We start from the raw sequence: 25,726 nt of genomic DNA, 5'->3' as shown, positions 1-25,726 counted from the left end.
TCACCTCCCCACCCCCCTCACCTCCCCACCCCCCTCACCTCACCACGTCCCTCACCTCCCCACCCCCCTCACCTCCCCACCCCCCTCACCTCCCCACCCCCCTCACCTCCCCACCCCCCTCACCGCCCCACGTCCCTCACCTCACCACGCCCCTCACCTCACCACTCCCCTCACCTCCCCACCCCCCTCACCTCCCCACCCCCCTCACCTCCCCACGTCCCTCACCTCACCACGCCCCTCACCTCACCACTCCCCTCACCTCCCCACCCCCCTCACCTCCCCACGTCCCTCACCTCCCCACCCCCCTCACCTCCCCACCCCCCTCACCTCCCCACCCCCCTCACCTCCCCACCCCCCTCACCTCCCCACGCCCCTCACCTCCCCACGCCCCTCACCTCCCCACGCTCCTCACCTCCCCACGTCCCTCACCTCACCACGTCCCTCACCTCCCCACCCCCCTCACCTCCCCACGCCCCTCACCTCCCCACCCCCCTCACCTCCCCACCCCCCTCACCTCCCCACCCCCCTCACCTCACCACGTCCCTCACCTCCCCACCCCCCTCACCTCCCCACCCCCCTCACCTCCCCACCCCCCTCACCTCCCCACCCCCCCTCACCTCACCACGTCCCTCACCTCCCCACCCCCCTCACCTCCCCACCCCCCTCACCTCCCCACCCCCCTCACCTCACCACGTCCCTCACCTCCCCACCCCCCTCACCTCCCCACCCCCCTCACCTCCCCCCGCCCCTCACCTCACCACGCCCCTCACCTCCCCACCCCCCTCACCTCACCACGTCCCTCACCTCCCCACCCCCCTCACCTCCCCACCCCCCTCACCTCCCCACCCCCCTCACCTCACCACGTCCCTCACCTCACCACGTCCCTCACCTCCCCACCCCCCTCACCTCCCCACCCCCCTCACCTCACCACGTCCCTCACCTCCCCACCCCCCTCACCTCCCCACCCCCCTCACCTCCCCCCGCCCCTCACCTCACCACGCCCCTCACCTCACCACGCCCCTCACCTCCCCACCCCCCTCACCTCACCACCCCCCTCACCTCCCCACGTCCCTCACCTCCCCACCCCCCTCACCTCACCACCCCCCTCACCTCCCCACCCCCCTCACCTCACCACCCCCCTCACCTCACCACCCCCCCTCACCTCACCACCCCCCTCACCTCCCCAAGTCCCTCACCTCCCCACCCCCCTCACCTCCCCACCCCCCTCACCTCACCACCCCCCTCACCTCCCCACTCCCCTCACCTCACCACCCCCCTCACCTCACCACCCCCCTCACCTCCCCACCCCCCTCACCTCACCACGCCCCTCACCTCCCCACCCCCCTCACCTCACCACGCCCCTCACCTCCCCACCCCCCTCACCTCACCACCCCCCTCACCTCACCACCCCCCCTCACCTCCCCACTCCCCTCACCTCACCACCCCCCTCACCTCCCCACGTCCCTCACCTCACCACCCCCCTCACCTCACCACCCCCCTCACCTCCCCACCCCCCTCACCTCACCACCCCCCTCACCTCACCACCCCCCTCACCTCCCCACGTCCCTCACCTCCCCACGCCCCTCACCTCCCCACCCCCCTCACCTCCCCACCCCCCTCACCTCCCCCTCCCCTCACCTCCCCACCCCCCTCACCTCCCCACCTTCCTCACCTCACCACGCCCCTCACCTCCCCACCCCCCTCACCTCCCCACCCACCTCACCTCCCCACCCCCCTCACCTACCCACGTCCCTCACCTCCCCCTCCCCTCACCTCCCCACCCCCCTCACCTCCCCACCCCCCTCACCTCCCCACTCCACTCACCTCACCACCCCCTCACCTCCCCACGTCCCTCACCTCCCCACCCCCCTCACCTCCCCACCCCCCTCACCTCCCCACCCCCCTCACCTCCCCCTCCCCTCACCTCCCCACCCCCCTCACCTCCCCACCCCCCTCACCTCCCCACTCCACTCACCTCCCCACCCCCCTCACCTCCCCACGCCCCTCACCTCCCCACCCCCCTCACCTCCCCACCCCCCTCACCTCACCCTCCCCTCACCTCCCCACCCCCCTCACCTCCCCACCCCCCTCACCTCCCCCTCCCCTCACCTCCCCACCCCCCTCACCTCCCCACGTCCCTCACCTCCCCACCCCCCTCACCTCCCCACGTCTCTCACCTCCCCACTCCCCTCACCTCCCCACCCCCCTCACCTCCCCACGTCCCTCACCTCCCCACGCCCCTCACCTCCCCACCCCCCTCACCTCCCCACGCCCCTCACCTCCCCACCCCCCTCACCTCCCCACCCCCCTCACCTCCCCACCCCCCTCACCTCCCCACCCCCCTCACCTCCCCACGCCCCTCACCTCCCCACGCCCCTCACCTCCCCACCCCCCTCACCTCCCCACCCCCCTCACCTCCCCACCCCCCTCACCTCCCCACCCCCCTCACCTCCCCACGCCCCTCACCTCTCCACCCCCCTCACCTCCCCACTCCCCTCACCTCCCCACCCCCCTCACCTCCCCACCCCCCTCACCTCCCCCTCCCCTCACCTCCCCCTCCCCTCACCTCCCCACCCCCCTCACCTCCCCACCCCCCTCACCTCCCCACGTCCCTCACCTCCCCACGTCCCTCACCTCCCCACCCCCCTCACCTCCCCACGTCCCTCACCTCCCCACCCCCCTCACCTCCCCACCCCCCTCACCTCCCCACCCCCCTCACCTCCCCACCCCCCTCACCTCCCCACCCCCCTCACCTCCCCACCCCCCTCACCTCCCCACCCCCCTCACCTCCCCACGTCCCTCACCTCCCCACCCCCCTCACCTCCCCACCCCCCTCACCTCCCCACGTCCCTCACCTCCCCACTCCCCTCACCTCCCCCTCCCCTCACCTCCCCACGTCCCTCACCTCCCCACTCCCCTCACCTCCCCCTCCCCTCACCTCCCCACGTCCCTCACCTCCCCACCCCCCTCACCTCCCCACGCCCCTCACCTCCCCACCCCCCTCACCTCCCCACGCCCCTCACCTCCCCACCCCCCTCACCTCCCCACCCCCCTCACCTCCCCACCCCCCTCACCTCCCCACGCCCCTCACCTCCCCACCCCCCTCACCTCCCCACCCCCCTCACCTCCCCACGCCCCTCACCTCCCCACGTCCCTCACCTCCCCACGTCCCTCACCTCCCCAACCCCCTTACCTCCCCACCCGCCTCACCTCCCCACCCCCCTCACCTCCCCACGCCCCTCACCTCCCCACCCCCCTCACCTCCCCACCCCCCTCACCTCCCCACCCCCCCTCACCTCCCCACGCCCCTCACCTCCCCACGTCCCTCACCTCCCCACGCCCCTCACCTCCCCACGCCCCTCACCTCCCCACGCCCCTCACCTCCCCACGCCCCTCACCTCCCCACGTCCCTCACCTCCCCACGTCCCTCACCTCCCCACGTCCCTCACCTCCCCACGTCCCTCACCTCCCCACGTCCCTCACCTCCCCACGTCCCTCACCTCCCCACCTCCCCTCACCTCCCCACGCCCCTCACCTCCCCACGTCCCTCACCTCCCCACGTCCCTCACCTCCCCACGTCCCTCACCTCCCCACCTCCCCTCACCTCCCCACGCCCCTCACCTCCCCACGCCCCTCACCTCCCCACGTCCCTCACCTCCCCACGTCCCTCACCTCCCCACGTCCCTCACCTCCCCACTCCCCTCACCTCCCCACCTCCCCTCACCTCCCCACGCCCCTCACCTCCCCACGCCCCTCACCTCCCCACGTCCCTCACCTCCCCACGTCCCTCACCTCCCCACGTCCCTCACCTCCCCACGTCCCTCACCTCCCCACCTCCCCTCACCTCCCCACGCCCCTCACCTCCCCACGTCCCTCACCTCCCCACGTCCCTCACCTCCCCACGTCCCTCACCTCCCCACCTCCCCTCACCTCCCCACGCCCCTCACCTCCCCACGCCCCTCACCTCCCCACGTCCCTCACCTCCCCACGTCCCTCACCTCCCCACGTCCCTCACCTCCCCACTCCCCTCACCTCCCCACCTCCCCTCACCTCCCCACGCCCCTCACCTCCCCACGCCCCTCACCTCCCCACGTCCCTCACCTCCCCACGTCCCTCACCTCCCCACGTGCGCCTTTTGGCGTCATCTGGTCGAACACCATATGAGACTAGGCTCCAAAGAAAGCTGTCTCTGGTGTGGACCAATCAGTTCCAAAGACGATGCATACATTATCAGAGTATTGTTTTTTCTTTGCATTTGACTGCAAGTGTTGTGGGTAATGTAAGCATGATTCCTTGCAAAAGGTGTCAGTTTTGTTGCCAGAAAAAAAGGGGAAAACCCCCTATTAGTCTATCGGAACTATTTAAGCCTTTAATGTTCATTTCCGAAACTCGCTTAGCGACCAAATCAGTTAACGACCGGTTTTGTGGAACCAATAATTACCGTCGGTAAGAGTGGGGGTTCTACTGTAATAGGCGATGTTTTGGGCAACAGTCCTTCACAACACATTCAATGATTCCAGCATTTACGGAGCATGTATGTTCTGTGAAGAAGGCTCTGTCGTCCGAAACGTCACATTTTAAGGCCACAGTATGCATTTAGAATAAAGCAACGTTATATATTACATATTTATTGTGCATATCCACAAACCTTTTGCATAATTGCCTATGTTTTCCTCCCAACGTACGGTTTGATACGGCAGAATTGAATGCACTTACACATTTCGATTTAAAGCTTTCGTGACTGCAGGGATTCATCTTCTTGGTTCTTTTGATAAAGTCACGTAGAATGGAAATAATAAAATAATAAAGATAAAACATTATAAAATAATTCTCACGACGTTTCGGCCACAACGCAAACAGCCGTCCTCAGGTGAAGAACAGGTCTGTCGAGTAGATCATTCACCTGAGGACGGCTGCTTGCGTTGTGGCCGAAACGTCGTGAGAATCATTTTATTGTGTTTTATTTGTATTATTTCCATTCTACGTGACTTTACCGAAAGAACCAAGAAGATGCACTTATACACTTGATTTATTTGTTTAGTGACTTGCTTAACTTTCTTGTCCTGTGCACTCCGACTGGACTGCTTGTTGTTGTCACGTTCTGACCCCGTGCCCCTCCCAGACATCTGTGAAAAAGAGCTTTACAGCTCATCGGATTCTTCCAGTCGAAATAAAGATTCTGATTCCGTGACGGACGGAGACTTACCGACTACCCAACCACTTTTTTTCGATGTAAAGCTTTCGTGACTGCAGGGATTCATATTCTTGGTTCTTTCGGTAAAGTCACGTTGAAGGGAAATAATAAAATAATAATAAAACGTCGTGATTAATTTTATCATATAATGTTCTATTTTTATTCTTTAATTATTTCCCTTCTACGTGACTTTACCGAAAGAATATGTACCCAACCACTACGACACTTGCATGGGGAAAACCCCAGCAGAACCAGGGCATCCAAAGGAAAAAGGGGGGCGGGGGGGGGACCTCGCCTAGCACGGCAGTGAAGGACAACAGGAGAGAGAACAGGGCACCTGAGGACACGAGAGGTGGAAGAGTCGGGTAGAGGCAGGCCACAGATCCTATTCAACTACCAAAACCAAAGTTTTTTTGTTTTATTTTACCAGGTAAGGCCCCACTGAGCTACTATAGAGCTTTTTTTTCTTCTTGATTCTTTCGGTAAATTCACGTAGAATGGAAATAATAAAATAATAAAAATAAAACATAATCAAATAATTCTCATGACGTTTCGGCCACAACGTCTCCCCGACAGACCTGTTCTTCACCTGAGGACGGCTGTTTGCGTTGTGGCCGAAACGTCGTGAGAATTATTTTATTATGTTTTATTTGTATTATTTTATTATTTCCATTCTACGTGACTTTACCGAAAGAACCAAAAAGATGAATCCCTGCAGTCACGAAAGCTTTAAATCGAAATTTATACTATATAGCTATTTTTCAGAAGCCACCCAGCGATCATAAATGATAGCGCCACGAAGCGGCTCATCGTGTGGAAATGCATCACGTGCCAGGGACCTGTCCATTGACCTGGCTCATTAAACACCTCCAGTGGCGGTCCGTTTCTCTCCTGAGATTCCTGCTGCTGTCTTGCTTGGATTACCTCCTGCCTGACTATCCACTAAGATAAATAACACATTCCTGCGGAGGGAGCTGGTAGAAACGTTGGGTTGCTCGGTCAATGGCCAGGGTCAACGGCGGCGTGGTGTATTCCGCAAATATGCCCGACTGTGAGGGCGGGCACAAGCCGGCGTGAGTAGGTTAAACGTTGAGTTTTATAAGGGCACCATGGGGTGACCAGCCCCTCCCCACCCAGCCCCACCCCCCACCCAGCCCATCCCCACCCCACCCAACCCCTCCCCACCCCACCCAGCCCCTCCCTCCCCACCCAGCCCCTCCCTGCACGACGGACACAATAATCCCCTGTGGGCTGGTGTAACCAGGAGGTTCCTACCAGTAAAAGCTACTTAAAACCTCTACCTGTTTAGCTGGGCATTCACAGATGACCACTTATTTGACCAGGAACGCTCTTCTTTTGATTATAAGGAAGCCACTGGAGCTTTGCACTTTTAAATAATCCAGCTTGAAAACTCATTTCTTTTCAACTACTTTTTGTCGTTACTTTGTTGTCCTTTCCCCGAACCTTCAATTAGCGCGGTTGGCTACGTACGGTGAGAAAGACGTTCAACATGTACATACCTACAGGGGGGCTGGCGTGAGACGGCATGACCAATGGGTCATGGAGTGGCAGGGGGTTGTTGGATAGGGGCAGCCTGCAAGCCCCTGGGAGGGGGGGGGCGGGGGAGTGGGCGTGTAGCTGGAGGGCCAATGGGAATGGAGATTGAGGGGGTGGCTAACGGGTGAGATCATAGAGGAGGGGCTACAGAAAGGGCATAAAAGCAAACGAGGGCAGAGGTGAGTGAGAGTGAGAGAGTGTCCCGCGGGAGAATCGTGAAGCGGGCTTACGCTGTGGTGATGGCGGAGAGAGAGAGAAGGAAAGAGAGTTACCAGAGCCACGGTGGGGAGACGAGGCAGAGGGAGAGAGAGTTGAAGAAACTGCCCAAGGTGGAGGAGATTTGCAGGGCGAGCGCCAGAGGTCGCAAACGGGTTTTGATTCCTTACCCGTACCCGGCCGCACCAGGGTCGCAAACGGGTACCTGTACCCGGCCGGGTACGGGTAGCCGGGTAGGGTACGGGTATCGGGTACCCGGTTGCGACCTCTGGCGAGCGCTCGAGAGAGGGTGGGAGACGGGTGAATGTGGAGGGAGCGAGTGGCAGAATATTGAAAGGGCCTAAGAGGCCGCGTGGGACAACGTGTTAGAAAAGCTTTGAGTCGTGTCCAAGTGCTGGTGGCGCTGCGGCTACGAAGCTGGCGGACTGCAGCAATCCATACTCTTTGGTTCTTTCGGTAAAGTCACGTGGGTAGATATTTTATTTGAAGCCTACGTTACTTTACCGAAAGCTACCAAAGAGTATGGCGGACTGCAGTTCTATTCGGTCAACACCAGTGACGAATATCTGAAGCAGTCTTGGGCCCTCCCCTGAGTCGGCTCGGCATTAGATGAGTTCACCTGGTGCGGTGTTCAAACATCGCCACTGGCGAGACAAAGGCGGCCGAGCGTGGTGTTTGGCCACCCACCGCCTCGTGTGCCGTGTCGGCCTTCATAGGCACTTGCTCACTAATGTAGCCCGTGTGAGCTCGCCAGTGATGAATCACGCGTATAATTGTGCACGCTGATAGTTGTCTGGGCAAATTCAGGTGCCTTTTACACGCTTTTATTTAACTCACTCTGCATGTTGTTGTTGTATCCTCAAATCTGTAACTCAATTTTTACCCACTTCCCAATGTGGCATCGACTGCAAACTTGGTATAATTATGTCATACTGATGACAATACTATATTCTATCATTAAAATATACATATACAGTGATCCCTCGTTTATCGCGGTTAATGGGGACCGGAACCCCTCGCGATCGGTGAAAATCCGCGAAGTAGGATTGGCCCCCCTAAGAATTTCCGTATATGTGTGTGTGGGTACCAGAATGTTTAAAATATGTATATTTATACTTTATATATATATTTTACTTAAGTCTATTTAATTATAAAACCTTAATATTATACATTCACTCTCTCTCTCTCATACGATACGTATTAATTATGGTGTTCTACGCTCACCAGTTAATTTCGAACACAACACTAAGATACGCGAGACGCAGTTGACAGCGTGAACGAGAGTGGCGAGATACAACAAGGGAAGAAGCTGGGAGAGGATGCGATGATGCGCAGCCAATCAGCTCACGGGATCCTGTACATCCACTCGTGCTCTCATTCGTCGATCTCGCGCCGGGAACCAATCACGTGCCTTGTCTGAAAAATCCGCGATGCACTGAGGCCGCGAAACTTGAACCGCGAAGTGGCGAGGGATTACTGTATTTTTAAACATTTTTTCTATGTTATGTTTCGGCTTGGGTCTAATTGTCCACGCTCAACTGACGCTGGGTGTAAATCACCACGACCCCTTACGTTATGGCAAGCTTCGGGGCCACTTCCTGGAGTCGTGGAGTTCTTCCATTACTAGTAGGGTACATTTCATTAAAGCGTGTTTTAAAAAAAGGTTTTTATGTTACTTATTTATTATTAGACGTCACGGTGGCAAGATGTTAACTACCTCGCCCGGTATACAGGAGGTCGTTGGTGGGTTCGATCGCAACCTTGACGCCTGTTGTATATTTGGAGTTTGAGTGTGTCTCTCTCCCCATGGTGGCGTTGATTTTTCTCCGGGTCCTCCTGCGTTTCCCTCCACATCTACAAACACGCGTCTAGAATATTTGGCTGCAATACATTTCCACGCGATAAGCCACTAAAGTTCAGCCGTCATTTGTGGCCAGGTCGCTTCTGGAAAAGAACTATATAGCTCAGTGGGCTTTATCTGGTAAAATCAAAACTCGTTTAAAATCGTTTATATTGTTATACTGGTAGGAACGAAGTGAACCAGCCTACAATAGTATTCTTAGGTTTTTTCGGTAAAGTCACGTAGGTAAAACATCAAAATTAATGAAAAAAATTAAAATAAAACAAAAATCACGACGTTTCAGAGGCAACACAAGTCATCAGGTGGGACCGTCACAGCCGAATTAGCTGCATCAAGATGGAGACTTGTGTTGCCTCCGAAACGTTGTGATTTTTGTTTTATTTTAATTTTTTTCATTAATTTTGATGTTTTACCTACGTGACTTTACCGAAAAAACCTAAGAATATGATTCCTTGCAGTCACGAAAGCTTCAAATCTAGAATTAAGCCTACAATAGATTATATCGTCCGTCCGATGTCCGATTAGGTGTAGCAACATCGCCCCCTACTGCAAACACTTGGCAGGACCCTACAAAAACCTTTAAACTCAGTGAGGCTTTCCTGGCTAAACAAGTGTAATAATACATGATGTTTATATTCGTTGGTTATTCGTTCCTACCAGCCCACCCCGCAGGGACCTGTTTACATTAGCTCCAATAATATATAAATATTATAAATTGATATTACTTGAACGTCCATCGACTGAAAGGAACTCGGTAATGTCAATTGAATGTTGATTGAGTTATCGGTGGTAATAGAGATATGCACAATTAAGACTTTGATATTAAAGTTGACTTCACCATATAGAATACAATAATTGGGTCTAGAATGTGAGGGTGTTTATGATAACTACTGGAGGTACGAGTTGATCACTTATTTTTGGGTTGTATTATATTTGTCATTTTTGCGCGGGAAATCGAATAAGATGGCGCCGCGCCTCGTGGCGAGTTATTTCATTATAATTATTACGAGTGTCGATTGTTTATTTTGATCAGTCCAACTCGAATCACTACATATAACGTGGTTGGAAGATGATTATAGTGTTTTGGTGATGAAAATATAACTTGTTTTTTTAATAGTTTATAACATTTGGTATTGTGCTTCGTTATGCTTCCATTGGGAAGGCACAAAATGGCTGACTTGGAGCTTAATTTTAGCATTCAGCTAATGGGGTGAGCGGCCCAGGTATTATTTCAGAAGTTACGTTCCCGATTCAGGTATAAGAAATACTTGTACTGGTAGGAACGAAGTGAACCAGCCTACAATAGATTATATCGTCCGTCCGTCCGATGTCCGATTAGGTGTAGCAACATCGCCCCCTACTGCAAACACTTGGCAGGACCCTACAAAAACCTTTAGACTCAGTGAGGCTTTCCTGGCTAAACAAGTGTAACATTCCCTTATAATTCCCTGAGATAGTTTTAAATTAAAACATTTAAATTAAAAATTAACTCACAGCGGCCTAAAGCCTACAGCTAGGCCTAAAGCCTAGAACTAGGCCTCAAACTTTCTCTTCGTATCGTACCCCCGCCATTTCATTTTATTATAGCCATCTATTTGTTCGTTCCTACCAGCCCACCCCGCAGGGACCTGTTTTAATATGTTCATTGTCAGTAAAAAAAAACGCGACGATCGAATCTGGCTCAAAGCTGTGTGATTTAAGTGACATCACACATGTGTGCAGTGATGTCACTACTGCGCATGCACAATTGCGCGGCAGCCAGGAATCTAGCCAGGAAGCCAGCCAGCAAAACTTTTTTTTAAGTAATATCGTATGATTTCATGAATGAACTGGTTTCCTTAGAGATGCAATGTCCTTACCTTCTGTGCAGTCTTCTCCAGTGAAACCTTCATCGCAGACACATTTCCCGTCGACGCATCTTCCTTTGTCACTGCAGTCGTTGGGGCACCTAAGTTCGCTACAATCCTCCCCAGTGAAACCTTCATCGCAGACACATTTCCCGTCGACGCATCTTCCTTTGTCACTGCAGTCGTTGGGGCACCTAAGTTCGCTACAATCCTCCCCAGTGAAACCTTCATCGCAGATGCATTTCCCGTCGACGCATCTTCCTTTGTCACTGCAGTCGTTGGGGCACCTAAGTTCGCTACAATCCTCCCCAGTGAAACCTTCATCGCAGATGCATTTCCCGTCGACGCATCTTCCTTTGTCACTGCAGTCGTTGGGGCACCTAAGTTCGCTACAATCCTCCCCAGTGAAACCTTCATCGCAGATGCATTTCCCGTCGACGCACCTTCCTTGGTCTTGACAATCGTTGGGACATCTAAGTTCACTACAATCCTCCCCAGTGAAGCCTTCATCGCAGATGCATTTCCCGTCGACGCACCTTCCTCTGTCATTACAATCGTTGGGGCACCTAAGTTCACTACAATCCTCCCCAGTGAAGCCTTCATCGCAGATGCATTTCCCGTCGACGCACCTTCCTCTGTCATTACAGTCGTTGGGGCACCTAAGTTCGCTACAATCCTCCCCAGTGAAGCCTTCATCACAGATGCATTTGCCATCGACGCACCTTCCTTGGTCTTGACAATCGTTGGGACATCTAAGTTCACTACAATCCTCCCCAGTGAAACCTTCATCGCAGACGCATTTCCCATTGACACATCGTCCTCTGTCTTGACAGTTGTTGGGACAGGTCAATTCACTACAATCTTCGCCCGTGAAACCTTCATCGCAGACGCATTTCCCATTGACGCATCTTCCTTTGTCTTGACAGTTGTTGGGACAGGTCAATTCACTACAATCTTCGCCCGTGAAACCTTCATCGCAGATGCATTTCCCATTGACACATCGTCCTCTGTCTTGACAGTTGTTGGGACAGGTCAATTCACTACAATCTTCGCCCGTGAAACCTTCATCGCAGACGCATTTCCCATTGACGCATCGTCCTCTGTCTTGACAGTTGTTGGGACAGGTCAATTCACTACAATCTTCCCCCGTGAAACCTTCATCGCAGACGCATTTCCCATTGACGCATCTTCCTTTGTCTTGACAGTTGTTGGGACAGGTCAATTCGCCGCAGTCTTCACCAGTGAAGCCTTCGTCGCAGATGCATTTCCCATCGACGCATCGTCCTCTGTCCTTACAGTCATCCGGGCAGGTCAGTTCACTGCAGTCGTCGCCGGTGAAGCCTTCGTCGCACACGCACTGGCCATTGACACAGCGACCGCGGTCCTGGCAGTCATTCGGACACCGGGTCTCACCGCAGTCCTCGCCAGTGAAACCTTCGTCGCAAACGCACACCCCGTCCACGCAGTTGCCCCGATCGCTGCACTCGTTCGGGCACCGCTGCTCGCTGCAGTCGTCGCCCGTGTAGTCGTCGTCGCACACGCACTTGCCGTCGACGCATCGGCCGTAGTCGTTGCAGTCGTTGGGGCACTTGAGCACGCGGCAGTCGGGCCCCGAGTAGCCCTCGTCGCACAGGCACGCGCCGTCGAGGCAGCGGCCGTGCACGCACGGCGGCGAGCACGTCGGTTCCGTGCAGTTCTTGCCGCTCCAGCCCGGCTCGCAGATGCAGCCACACGTCTCCAGGCTGAAGGAGCCGTGGCCTCCGCACGCGGGCAGGTAGTCGGTGCGCCCAGCTGCAAACGACACGCAAAGCAAATGCGCCTGCTCAGTAAGTCAAAAAACAAAGAGCCATCGCTCCCGTGTAGCCAGAACCGGCCCTAGACCCAGAGCAGTTTCTTCATTAGGGCGATTGGGCGACGCACCACCAATGTCATTCAACCACAGAGTCACGCTAGCCGTCACTGTGCCTCTGGATATAGTCCAATCAGCATCATGTCACGTTCTGTGGAGTACCGCCTCTTTTTGGGCGATTTCACTCCGGCTGAGAATCGCCCAGAGTGTTCCCATAGACTTACATTCAAAGATGTTTTTTTTCGAACGGGGGGCGCTGCAATGCATTCTCTATGGCTTCTGGGAGGGCTCGCACTAACGTGCTTACGTCATCATACGTAAGCACGTTTCATCCAACAATATTATTTGTCGCCACCTAGTGGAATCTTTAATAAAAGAAACTTGAGTGGATTGTATTAATAGTGAGTATAGAAACAAACAAGATGTATTGTAAGAGTCACTTTATTTTTCATTAATATTAAAGAAGTGAAGTTGCCTTTACATGCTTAAGCTGTTAATTTATCCTTTGCATGGGTGGACCTTATCCTTATAAATCATCCAGACATTTGCCTCCCCTGAGAGATTTTTCAGGAGCCACCACTGCCTAGACCTTTGGGGGCCCTAAGCAAAATTTGGTTGGAGGCCCCTTTGATGTATGATTTTTTTCACCCACTAGCTAGCAGTGACTCTAGGGGGGCCCTCTGCTGGCCACGGGGCCCTTTGCAATTGCAAGGGTCGCTTAGTGGCTGGGCCGGCTCTGCGTGTAGCCTTAACAGACTGGTGGGGCAAGCGCTGTTAGCGAGCAGCACCTATGAAGGCCGGCACGCTACTCGAGGGATGCATGGCGAGCACCACGCCCAACCGCCTTCGTCTCCTGAGTGACGATGTTTACACGTCATAGCAGGTACTCATTTGAGGCTGAGTCGACCTCAGGGAGGCCCAGGACCGATTCAGATAATCGCCACTGGTGTTGGTGGTCGTAAGCGGGAATCGAACTCGTGTCGCCGGGTTCATAGCGCAGCGCGCTGGCCGTTACACTGCAGCTAAGCATATCACACGGACACGGACCACGGTTCCTAGAACCGCACTCATCACAGCGCGCGGATGAATACAGCGTGCAGTGCGAGTGGCGAGAGGTGACGGGAGCTCTCACCACTCGCCGCGTTCCCCTGGCCCCCGTTGCAGCAGCCCCCGGAGGCTCCGGAGCAGAGCTGGCGTAGAGAGGACACCTCGTTCTCCATGGCCTCCAGGCGACTGAGCAGGTCCTGGAGGTTGGGCAGGGCCCCCCCACCGCCGGCCCCTCCACACCCGCACGCCTGCGGAGGGATGTTGATGCGGTGCGTGAAGACCACGCTGTTCTCGCCGTCTCCCGTGCGCTCTACGTGAGAGTGGCCTGGAGTCTGCACACAGGAACCGAGCACATGGGTTGTGTTCAGCGTGGGGGAACAAGGCATCAGGATGTTGTACAGGTTGTGTTGTGCGTTCGTTCCGCACGCTTGCACTTTATTTTTGCTCAATCGGTGTCCACCGCTTAGGTCGTGACGGGTGTTTTCATTGTTTTTGTGCCACGCTCCCATTCTACACCATTGGAACCTCATTTGCCAGTAAAAAATATGATAATTGGTTTTTTACCCTTCTATCTGGCAACAAAACTGACACCTGTTTTACAAGGAGTCATGTTTGCATAGACCACAATATCTGCAGTCGTAATGCAAACAAAAAACATAACTCTGATAATATATGCACTGTCCTTGACGTTGATTGGTCCACACCTGAGACAGCTTTCCTTAGAGCCTAGTCTCACATGGGTTGGACCAGATGACGCCAAAAGGCGCACAACTCAAAGATAATGCACTATCAGAGTATGAGAGCTCGGGGTAAAGCATTTACACCATTGGAACCTCATTTGCCAGTAAAAAATATGATTTAAAAAAAATTGCATTATGGCTGCAGGTATTGTGGTCTATGCAAACATGACTCCTTGTAAAAAAAAGTGTCAGTTTTGTTGCCAGATAGAAGGGTAAAAAAACAATTATCATATTTTTTACTGGCAAATGAGGTTCCAATGGTGTAAATGCTTTACCCCGAGCTCTCATACTCTGATAGTGCATTATCTTTGAGTTGTGCGCCTTTTGGCGTCATCTGATACAACACCATTTGAGACTGGGCTCTAAGGAAAGCTGTCTCGGGTGTGGACCAATCAACTTGAAGGACAGTGCACATTATCAGAGTTGTGTTTTTTGTTTGCATTATGACCGCAGGTATTGTGGTCTATGCAAGCATGACTCCTTGTAAAAAAAGGTGTCAGTTTTGTTGCCAGATAGAAGGATAAAAAACCAATAATCGTTCCCATTCTGTTATAATGTGCACTTTAACCTACTTCACTGAGGTCGATATTGGCACGTATAATTAAGATCGATTGATTGTATGTACGTTGAACTTCTTTCGCAAACACCATAAGTAACCAACCGCGATAACACTGGTCAACACACTTTTTCTGGCATAAGGTATTCCAACGGTTTTAAGGTGATTCCAAATCTGGCATCAGTTTTTGTCTATCTCATCAGGTTTTTGAGATATAAAATATCGAATTTTCAATAAAAACTGCAGAAGAAAAATATTAAATACATGTGGATATCTACATAAAATGATATTATAAACACACTATCCTAAAAATACAGCACCATATTTTAACACTAAAGCAGTCACTGACTCGCAACAACTTGCAATCATAAGTGAGTTCATTTCGGGTAAAATCAATGAAAATGGGGTATGCCGATAGCATAAAAATGAGATGTGATAGAGCAAATCTGAGATCAGATTTGGAATCAGCACCCTGAAATTAGTCTAGAACAGCTGCAAAAGTCCAGGCCAGAAAAAAATGTTTTTTTTGTTGTTGACCAGTGTTATCGGAGGTGTGGGAAAAGGGCAACAAACGAAACACAAAAAGCCGTTCGAATGAACTGAGTTTTCAATCTGGATGATTTAAAAGTGCACATCTCCAGTGGCTTCCTAATACCAGAAGGAAAACAAGTTACAGTTGCGAAATAGCACGACCAGAAATACCAAAAAAAAGCACATTGCGGTAATCTATCTTCAGTATGGAGAAACAACACAACCTACTCGACCTAGTTCTCCTGGGGATCCTGATGACACAATGGAAAATCCACTTCCTTCTGCTCACGGAATTGGATACCCACCTGCCTCCTTGATGGATGAAGCCCAAACATAGTTTGCAAACAGATTTTGATTTTGCATTGAACGGAACGGTATATCGCCAACACTCCACGAAACGTGTAATCTGTCGCGTCTCCCAAGTGCTCTTTAATCCCCCATTTTTTTTTACACAATTTCTCTCATCCCCATTGTGGCTATGGCGGTGAAAATGGAAACTCTTACACGTGTCTGGGCCCTCTGGCTCGATGCCCACTTGAATTTCGGGAAATAAACACTTAAACCCACGAAACTGAAAGTCAAATTCAAAGATAAATTCTGCTTCTCATTATCCACCTGTCATGACCTCAAGGCATCCTCCTTCCGACCACAACTTTATTACATCTTCTTGGTTCTTTCGGTAAAGTCACGTAGAAGGGAAGTGACTTTACCGAAAGAGCCAAGAAGATGAATCCCTGCAGTCACGAAAGCTTTCAATCGAAACTTTATTACAGTGATGCGATTCATCAATCTGCTCGTAGTTCTACGCTGGATCACTTATATCGTGTCTTTCACTCTGCCCTATCGCTTATTGCAGATGAGGGTCACTCTATTTAACAATGTAACCACTGCTGTCAGTGAAATATATCATCCGCTAGCCTAGCCAGAGAGATATTCATTCATCCCGTTTTGTTTTAAGGACGTCAACGGAGAGCTGACATTGAGTCTTAGCGGGTTTGCTGAAACTGTGGGGCGCAGTGTCTTATTCAGCACTAAAACAGACACCCCCCATTTTAAACCCATGAAGAGAGGAATTTGAATACGATTAATGGGAACGCAACACAGTAATGACATAGGCAGACACCGGGGCTCCGCCCACAGCGCTTGAGTCGCCACGCTTCTCCCCACGCGTCATAGAGGTCCTGGGCGTGGCCAGTTCAAGCTCAGTGGATTTAGAGCGACGGTTTCTAACCTTTACTGCAGCCGCGCACCTCTTTTGCTACTCAGTCGTTCTCAAACACAAGGCTTTGGTCGGATGTCTGCTGCAGACATCGTGCTGCTCAAGGCAGCAGACATCATCGCGATGAAGACGGGCGCTTGTGTTGCGTTCGAAACGTCGTGATTTGTTTTGTTTTGTTTCTACCCACGTGACTTTACCGAAAGAACCAACCAGTGTGGATTCCTGCAGTCACGAAAGCTTCAAATCGAGATTAGTATGTAAGTGCCCGTGCTTAATTTGTGTTTTGATGATTTACCTCCTAAGAAATCTGGCCATGTCTCGCACCCCCACAAAGGGCATCTGGCACCTCCAGGTGGTGCGTGCACCTCAGGTTAAGAAGAACCACTGCTGTAGAGCAAGCAAGAGGCACTACAGACATGATCTTTGCTGCTCGACTACTGCGAGAGAAGTACCACGAGGAACATCGACCCCTCTACGTGGCCTTCTTTGATCCGACCAAAGCCTTCGATTCCGTCAACCGTGAGGCCCTGCTGAAAAAAATGGCTGCCCTAATAAAGTTTTTTTTTTTCTTCTGCTTGGTTCTTTCGGTAAAGTCACGTAGAAGGAAAATAATAAAGTAATGAAAATAACACATAATAAAATATTATTATTTTATTTTATTATTTTATTTTATTATGTTTTATTTTTTTTATTTTATTATTTTCCTTCTACGTGACTTTACCGAAATAACCAACAAGATGAATCCCTGCGGTCACGAAAGCTTTAAATCGAAACTCATAAAGTTTGTGAACATTCTCCATCTCTAGATTTGAAGCTTTCGTGACTGCAATGATTCATATTCTTAGGTTTTTTCGGTAAAGTCACGTAGGTAAAACATCAAAATTAATAAAAAATAAAATAAAACAAAAATCACGACGTTTCGGAGGCAACACAAGTCTCCGTCATCAGGTGGGACCGTCACAGCCGGATTAGCTGCAGCTAATTTTTGTTTTATTTTATTTTTTATTAATTTTGATGTTTTACCTACGTGACTTTACCGAACAAACCTAAGAATAATTCTCCATCTCCTCCACGATGGCGTCCAGGGCAGTAATTGTCAACAATGTCTCCACAGCTGACCCGGTTGACGTAAGGGCCAGCGTCGAATGAGGACGTGCTATTGCCGCAATGCTCTTCTCCATTTTTCTTGCAGTGACACTTCATCTCCCATCGGACAGACTCCCTGTTGGTGTACAACGAACCAACAGGATGGACGGCAAACTCTTTGATCTCGGCCGCTTCAGAGCCAACTCTAAGATCGCGTTTGCATCTCTCATAGAGCTGCAATACACAGGTGACGCAGTAGTCGGTGCCTGTACGGTCACCGATCTTCAGGCCATTGTTGATGTCTTTGCCGAAGCGTACAGCAGGATGGGGCTTACACTCAACACCAGAAAAACAAAAGCATTATTTCCGCCGAATTCCAGTGTTCCATCACCTCCACCTCTAATCAGGGTCCAGGATACCTTCTTAGAGAACGTGGAGTATTTTCCTCACCTTGGCAGACATCTGTCAAGCAAAGTAGACATCGACAAGGCGATTCAACGACGCATTGCCAATGCCAGTGCAGCCTCGGTCGCCTAAGACACAGGAGTCTTAAATGGCCACGACATCATCACGACCACCAAATGAGTGGTCTATAATTCTGTCGTGATCGTTACACTCCTGTATTGCATAGGGACGTGTGGAACGTAGAGAAGACACCTCAAGGCGTTTGAGAAATTCCATCAGCGCCGCTTACGGAAATTCCTTGGCATCACCTGGCAGATACAAACAAACCAAATATCGGTGTTCTTGAAGAGGCCGGATCCTGGAGTGTTTTTTTAAGCTGTCATCACTCAAGGTCAGCTCCGTTGGGTTGTGCACATTATCACACCTCAATGTGTTTGAGAAATTCCATCAGCGCTTCTTACAGAAATTCCTTGGCATCACCTGGCAGATACAAACAAACCAAATATCGGTGTTCTTGAAGAGGCCGGATCCTGGAGTGTTTTTTTAAGCTGTCATCACTCAACGTCAGCTCCGTTGGGTTGTGCACATTATCACACCTCAATGTGTTTGAGAAATTCCATCAGCGCTTCTTACAGAAATTCCTTGGCATCACCTGGCAGATACAAACAAACCAAATATCGGTGTTCTTGAAGAGGCCGGATCCTGGAGTGTTTTTTTAAGCTGTCATCACTCAACGTCAGCTCCGTTGGGTTGTGCACATTATCACACCTCAATGTGTTTGAGAAATTCCATCAGCGCTTCTTACAGAAATTCCTTGGCATCACCTGGCAGATACAAACAAACCAAATATCGGTGTTCTTGAAGAGGCCGGATCCTGGAGTGTTTTTTTAAAGCTGTCATCACTCAACGTCAGCTCCGTTGGGTTGTGCACATTATCACACCTCAATGTGTTTGAGAAATTCCATCAGCGCTTCTTACAGAAATTCCTTGGCATCACCTGGCAGATACAAACAAACCAAATTTCGGTGTTCTTGAAGAAGCCGGATCCTGGAGTGTTTTTTAAGCTGTCATCACTCAACGTCAGCTCCGTTTGGTTGTGCACATGATCAGCAAGTCCTTCTATTCCCAACTCAAGATCAGGACACGCTCCAGAGGGGGCCAGAAGAAACGTTACAGGCGCGGTTGCTCTTACACTTGTTAAGAGCAACATCACCAAGTGCAACATCGACCCAGGTATCATGGGGGGGGGGGGGGGGCAGGAAGGGGGGAGACAGCTGGCACTCGAGCGCTCATCTTGGAATTCGAGTCACAAAGATGCCGGCCATCGCGAGACCGACAAAACGGGCACGAAGGAAAGAACGACACCCAGGCTAGACGGGACACTCGAAGTTTCCAAGCTATCAATAACGACAACACGCGGGCCATCACTGTGAACAAGGCGTTGTGGTTCCAGGATGGGCCTCGTCAGCCACCTGTGCGTACCCACAAACCCTGACCAATAATCGCGGTCCATGGAGGATCATCACACTTGAACTCAAGGGATCCCAGATGATGATGATGATGTGCAGACCGAGAGACTCGGCGTTCACTTGCTGCGTGCAGGTCTCGTGGTAGAGGGCTCGAATGCGGTTTTTAAAAATTAAAGCAATCGCATGCCATCACGGTGCTTGGTGCTTTCCCTAGGCGCCACTCGAGAATATTAACAACATATATATATTTCGCAAATGTGCTTTGACAATTGGACTGAACCCTGTGTCAGATGTCACGGTGTCAGATGTGATACATCCGGTTTAGTTTGAAGGCGTCGGTGGGGCCCAGGCAGGGATTTTGCCCTGGGCCCCGCACACCCCCCCCCCCCCCTCCTGGCTTGAGTTGCTACTAAAGTGTTGCTGCAATACAGGCTGGTGCAACAGCTACAGCCGTAAAGAGTCTTCTAATATAACAGCAAGACCAAGGTTTGCCGCTCCTCCACGTGTGTTGAACTACTCTCGCACCGTACGTAGCCAACTGTGCTAATCGGAGGGGCAGGGGAAGGACGACAAACTCAACAAAAAGCAGTTCTAAAGAAATTAGTCTTCAATCAAGATGATTGAAAAGTGCGTAACTCCAGTGGCTTCCTAATAGAGCATTCCAGACGGCCGCAGAAGCGCATCTGAACGCGCACAGTGCAGCAGCAGTGACCACCGTCTTTGTTTGATGGCTGCGAGGATGTCCGGAGTGCTCGTGATGGTGGTTTATGCTCATGCACGAGCTCAGCGAGGTATTGTGGTTCATTTGTGTCAAGCACTTTGTGTGTAATAAGTGCGGCCTCGCAGTTGTGGCTACAGGGCCGGCATGTGGGGGTCACCTGCATGGGGGTTTCACCACCCCGTGGGTAAACCCTCTCTGTGTGCAAGTGTGGATCTGGGCTTGAGCAATGTGTGGTGTGCAGTAGGGTGGGTAGAATAATACATAGTGTAATATTACATAAATATGCAAAAATTCTGGGCTTGAGCAATGTGTGGTGTGCAGTAGGGTGGGTAGAATAATACATAGTGTAATATTACATAAATATGCTAAAATTCCTCTTGATATACAAATTATGTTGTCAAGGCGCTCTTCCTCCTCCCTCCCAGCTTAAATAGACGCTCCAAGCCCAGGACGTGTCATTCAGACTCTGTCTTATCGACAGACCTGTTCTTCACCTGAGGACGGCTGCTTGCGTTGTGGCCGAAACGTCGTGAGAATTATTTTATTATGTTTTATTTTTTTTATAATTTCCATTCTACGTGACTTTACCGAAATAACCAAGAAGAACAATGCAAGGCTCTTGCACCAGTGCCGTGGCAGTGTTTAACACTGGGCAGGGTTAATAGGCTGTCCAAGGCCGACACGCCACTCCACTCAGCTGTTGGGACTTACCCACCTGGCGCCCATTAATTTAAATTGGCGAGTGGGGGCCCACAGGCGCGCGTAGAAGTGGAGGAGAGATAAGAAGAGCCTTTTAAAGCCATGGAATGAATTCGGGGACTCGAGAGGGTTATTATCACTCTTGCTGCGTTTGAAGTTGTCGAGTGTATTGTTGAATGTAAATGGTGTAGGCTTTCTCACACGTGACTGTTACGATTCATGGTATTTCGATTTAAAGCTTACGTGACTGTAGGAATTCATCTTCTTGGTTCTTTCGGTAAAGTCACGTAGAATGGAAATAATAAAATAATAAAAATAAAACATTAAATAATTCTCACGACGTTTCGGCCACAATGCAAGCAGCCGTCCTCAGGTGAAGAACAGGTCTGTCAGACGCTGTCTTTCCGACAGACCTGTTCTTCACATGAGGACGGCTGCTTGCGTTGTGGCCGAAACGTCGTGAGAATTATTTTATTTTGTTTTATTTTTATTATTTTATTACTTCCATTCTACGTGACTTTACCGAAAGAACCAACAAGATTCATGATATATTTGTTTTAATCTGGTAAAATCGCGTGAGTGAAATTCCAACGTGTGTCGTGCACCCTCCTCCACCCGGCACGGTCAAATGAATAAAGTTATCATGTGGACAAGCATGCCGGGCCTTGCTTATTGCTTTACCACACCGGTACAGTGGAGAGTAGTCCATGGCGTTTAGCAATTGAGTTCGACGTTTTTGCTAAAAGGATGATTCTATTACAGCGCCATTCACAACAAGGTCTCCCTTAACAGATACAACCCCTGAAAAATACAACTAAATAAACCCTTAACATATAAAAAAAGATTTGTAAATAAAACTGAATAAAAAACCTTAAACATATAGAACCAAAACTCTTACTAAACCATTATCAGATAAACCCCCAAAAAACATAACTGAATACAACACTAAGTATATCCTTGACAGATAAAACCCTAAATAAATCAATCTGAATATAAACCTTTGCAGCTAAACCCTTAACAAAATATATAAAAACCTTAACAGATGAAACTGAATCAATTCCTTAACAGCTAAAAGCCTATACAAATACAATTTAACCCTTAGAAAGAAAAAAAAACTTTAATAAATCAACCGAGAAAAAAAACCTTTACAGAAAAAACCATTAAAAAAATAACATCTGAATAAATCTTAAATGATTAAGAACAATAAGTAGAAACGTAACCTCGCCAAGATCCTCGTCAAGATTATGGAGCATGGCCAACCAACCGATAACAACTCAGGAGAACCCAGACACAGCGCAACCCCCCCCCCCACCAACGTAACTGCCCGCCCGCATTCTCAAAGGGTGCTAAACTCCTAAGCGCTTGTTGCTCTTTGATGATTTACAACGTGAAGTTTGTTATCCACCAGCGAGCCGTGAAACTCGACCGCAGCCGATGGTGCCTATCTGTAATAATCGACGCACGTGCCACCCTCCCCTCCTCGCCTGGGACAGCCCGGGCCAAGAAGAGAGCCTGGCAAGGGGGATCTAAGCGATGAAAGAAAGCCGGACTCAGCCAAAGAATAAACACGAATTGAGGAATGTTAAAAAAAAAATGTTAATATTACAGAACTACAGATGACTAGGAGGTGAATTTTATTTCCCGTAAATTAATTCAACGTTCGTATCGCAAGTAAATCTCCCGAGCTGTGTCGCACGCGTGAAAGAAACGCGGCCATTTTTTTACCCGGTTGCCATGACACAGCACGTGACTCGGTCCAGCCAATCCGAGTCCGTGTTGCTTGTGCAACCACGGCACAAAGGCTCTTTGTGAACAAAGTTGCCCGCTGCAGATTAAACATTTAACTTCAATTACCCGACGATGCAGCCGATGCACATATAGCAACGTTGCACGCGTTTAACATTAGATTGTATCGGCAAAACAGGAGGAATATTGGAGATTGATTTGTGATTGGCTCTGTCGCTGGGAGGTGGAGGTTAAGTTAAAATACTGATTATTACTGTATACTGAACTAAAAACAACATAATTTTTATTTAAACCAGGTAAGGCCCACTGATCTGTATAGCTCTTTCAGAAGCAACCTGGACACAAATGATAGCTCAACGAAGTGGCTTATTAATGTGGAAATTTCTAAGCAGTCAAATACTCTAAATGCGTGATGTTTATTCTAAATGTGGAGGGAAAATCCGGAGGACCCGGCGAAAAATCCACGAGACCACGGGAAGAGAGACACTGCAAACTACAAATATACAGGCATCGGGGTCGGGATCGAACCCACGACTTGTATACCAAGTGAGGTAGTTAAAATCTCGGATTGATCACCCCCTAGTCTGCCTGCGTGCAGTTCAGGTAACGTGTGAGATCAGTTTCGGAATTTTGAGACTGCAACCCAGGTGTGTAGCAGCACACACGACAAAGAGGATGGGCAGGGTGGGGAGGAGGAGGGAGATGAAAGAAAGAGGAGAGAGAGAGAGGAGGAGGTGGATATGAAGGAAGAGGAGAGGGGGAGGAGGACAGGAAGAGGAGGGGGGAGAGAAAGAGGGGAGCTCAGAGTTCAGGATTGAAACTGAGAGCTCAGCAGGGGAGGAGGGGAGTGTGGAGAGGGGGAATTGATGGGGGGGGAGGGGTGGGGTGGGGGGTGCCAGGTTCATCCTGAGGGCTCACGATAGAAGCAGCGGCCGCAGCCCCGGCCGCTCCCCGCGCCGCCTGCAGGTCCACGCTGCACATGGAACCGAGCGGCACGTTGATGTTGTAGACGTGGTTGAAGACGACGGGGGACGGCCCGGAGCTGGTGACGCTGTCGGCGGGTAGCTGCACCGACACCTGCCGTTCGCCGCCCGAGGCCGCCAGAGGGGCCGCGTGGGGTCGGAGCAGGCCCTTGCCGACGCGGCCTGCGGGCGCGGCCGCCAAGGCCCTCCTGTGGAGTCGGCGGTGGGGACCGTGGGTGGAGCGTTCGAGGACTCTAGCGCGGCCCGGGTCCACGGCCAGCAGCAGCAGCTGTAGCGCCAGCAGGGCCAGCACGGGCACCTGTGGACGGTGCATCCTTGCCACGTGGAGTCGAAGGGTTGCGGCGAGTGGAAGGTCGGTCGCTTGGCCGACGGGATGAGTTGAGCGCTCCTGCGTGAGGCCCCCTGACCGAACGACGCGAAGGACTTGCAGTGGCGGATTGCACGGGTGTGGAGATGCCGAGGATCGTCGAGTCCGCAGAGTGACTGTGCTTCTGAAAGGCAGAGAGAGCGACAACATCATCAGTAGCAATTGCGACGCAGCAGAAGAACGGAGGTGGTCGTTGACTCTGTAGTATGGGACGGAGCATCGGTCAGTTCTCCCACTCCCAAACACAACGCATTACGTGCCACTTCTCATGCTGCAGTGCAGAACGGGCGCACGTTATAACGCAGAACGCATGCCTGTTATAACGCATAACACGTGCCCGTTATAACGTGGAACGCGCGCCCACACGGTTTCTGAGTGGTCGACGACGAAATGCTTTCTTGAGCGGCGCGGCTGACACAGTACACGGAATGATGCAGTTTGTGTGCAATGATACAGTACATGGTGGCAGTGTACCGCCATCTCAGTTTTGTGTCTCGCCATGGGATGACTGCAGGCTGACTTTTCACTGCCAATGTGATTCGGTACTGTGCAGTAATTCCTCGCCTTAACGCGACACTTTTCAGGAACGCAACGACTGCTACGAACGAGGAATGACTTCATTCGCAGTCTTTACAAGGTCAAGCAGGCAACGAATTGCAAGGCAATTCTTTGTTCATACGAACGGCTTGTGCACAACGTGGCCACGCCACCTGGAAGGCGAGGAAAGTCACGGATAAATAAAGTATGGAGAGATGGACAGGAAGGAACGGGAGAGGGAGGGTGAAATACAAGAAGTACCATGGTGGCGAGATGTTTACTACCTCGCCTGGTATGAACGAGGTTGTGGGCTCGATCCCGACCCTGACGCCCGCTCTATATCACTGGTCAACACACTTTTCTGGCATAAGGTATTCCAACGGGTTTAAGGTAATTTTGGGGTGCTGATTCCAAATCTGGCATCAGTTTTTGTCTATCTCATCAGGTTTTTGAGATATAAAATATCGAATTTTCAATAAAAACTGCAGAAGAAAAATATTAAATACATGTGGATATCTACATAAAATGATATTATAAACACACTATCCTAAAAATACAGCACCATATTTTAACACTAAAGCAGTCACTGACTCGCAACAACTTGCAATCATAAGTGACAGAGTTAATTTTGGGTAAAATCAATGAAAATGGGGTATGCCGATAGCATAAAAATGAGATGTGATAGAGCAAATCTGAGATCAGATTTGGAATCGGCACCCTGAAATTAGTCTAGAACAGCTGCAAAAGTCCAGGCCAGAAAAAAATGTTATTTTTTGGTTGACCATGTGTATTTGGAGTTTGCGTGTTTCTCTCTCTTTCCCTGTGGTCACATTGATTTTTTTTCTCCGGGTCCTCCAGTTTTCCCCTCCACATTTCGAATCGACGTCATGCGTTTAGAGTAATCGGCTGTGATACATTTCCACACGTTGTTGACAAGCCACTTCGTTGGGCTATAACTTGTGGTGTCCAGGTCGCTTCTGTAAAAAAGCTACATAGCTCAGTGGGGCCCTTACCTGATAAAATAAAACATCTTCTTGATTCTTTCGGTGAAGTCGCGTAGAAGGGAAATAAAAAAATAATAAAAATAAAACATAAT

The 25,726-nt window shown here is 51.0% G+C and overlaps 1 protein-coding gene across 1 annotated transcript in view; it reads right to left on the bottom strand.

Moving 5' to 3' along the window:
* The window catches only part of TNC (tenascin C), a 145,695-nt gene that overhangs the window by 79,718 nt on the left and 40,251 nt on the right, over positions 1-25,726 (bottom strand). The window contains exons 2-4 of the mRNA XM_078881361.1: positions 23,662-24,217; positions 13,657-13,903; positions 10,688-12,466 (exon numbers count right to left, since the gene is read on the bottom strand). Of these exons, the coding sequence (XP_078737487.1) occupies positions 10,688-12,466; positions 13,657-13,903; positions 23,662-24,039 (2,404 nt within the window). The 5' untranslated portion in view covers positions 24,040-24,217. The remainder of the gene's footprint in view (positions 1-10,687; positions 12,467-13,656; positions 13,904-23,661; positions 24,218-25,726) is intronic.

The sequence above is a fragment of the Lampetra fluviatilis genome, chromosome 61 (assembly GCF_964198595.1).
Source record: "Lampetra fluviatilis chromosome 61, kcLamFluv1.1, whole genome shotgun sequence".
In the NCBI taxonomy this organism is placed as follows: Eukaryota; Metazoa; Chordata; class Hyperoartia; order Petromyzontiformes; family Petromyzontidae; genus Lampetra; species Lampetra fluviatilis.
Note: the sequence above shows the minus strand (reverse complement) of the source record. Positions and strands in the feature narration are given on the sequence as shown.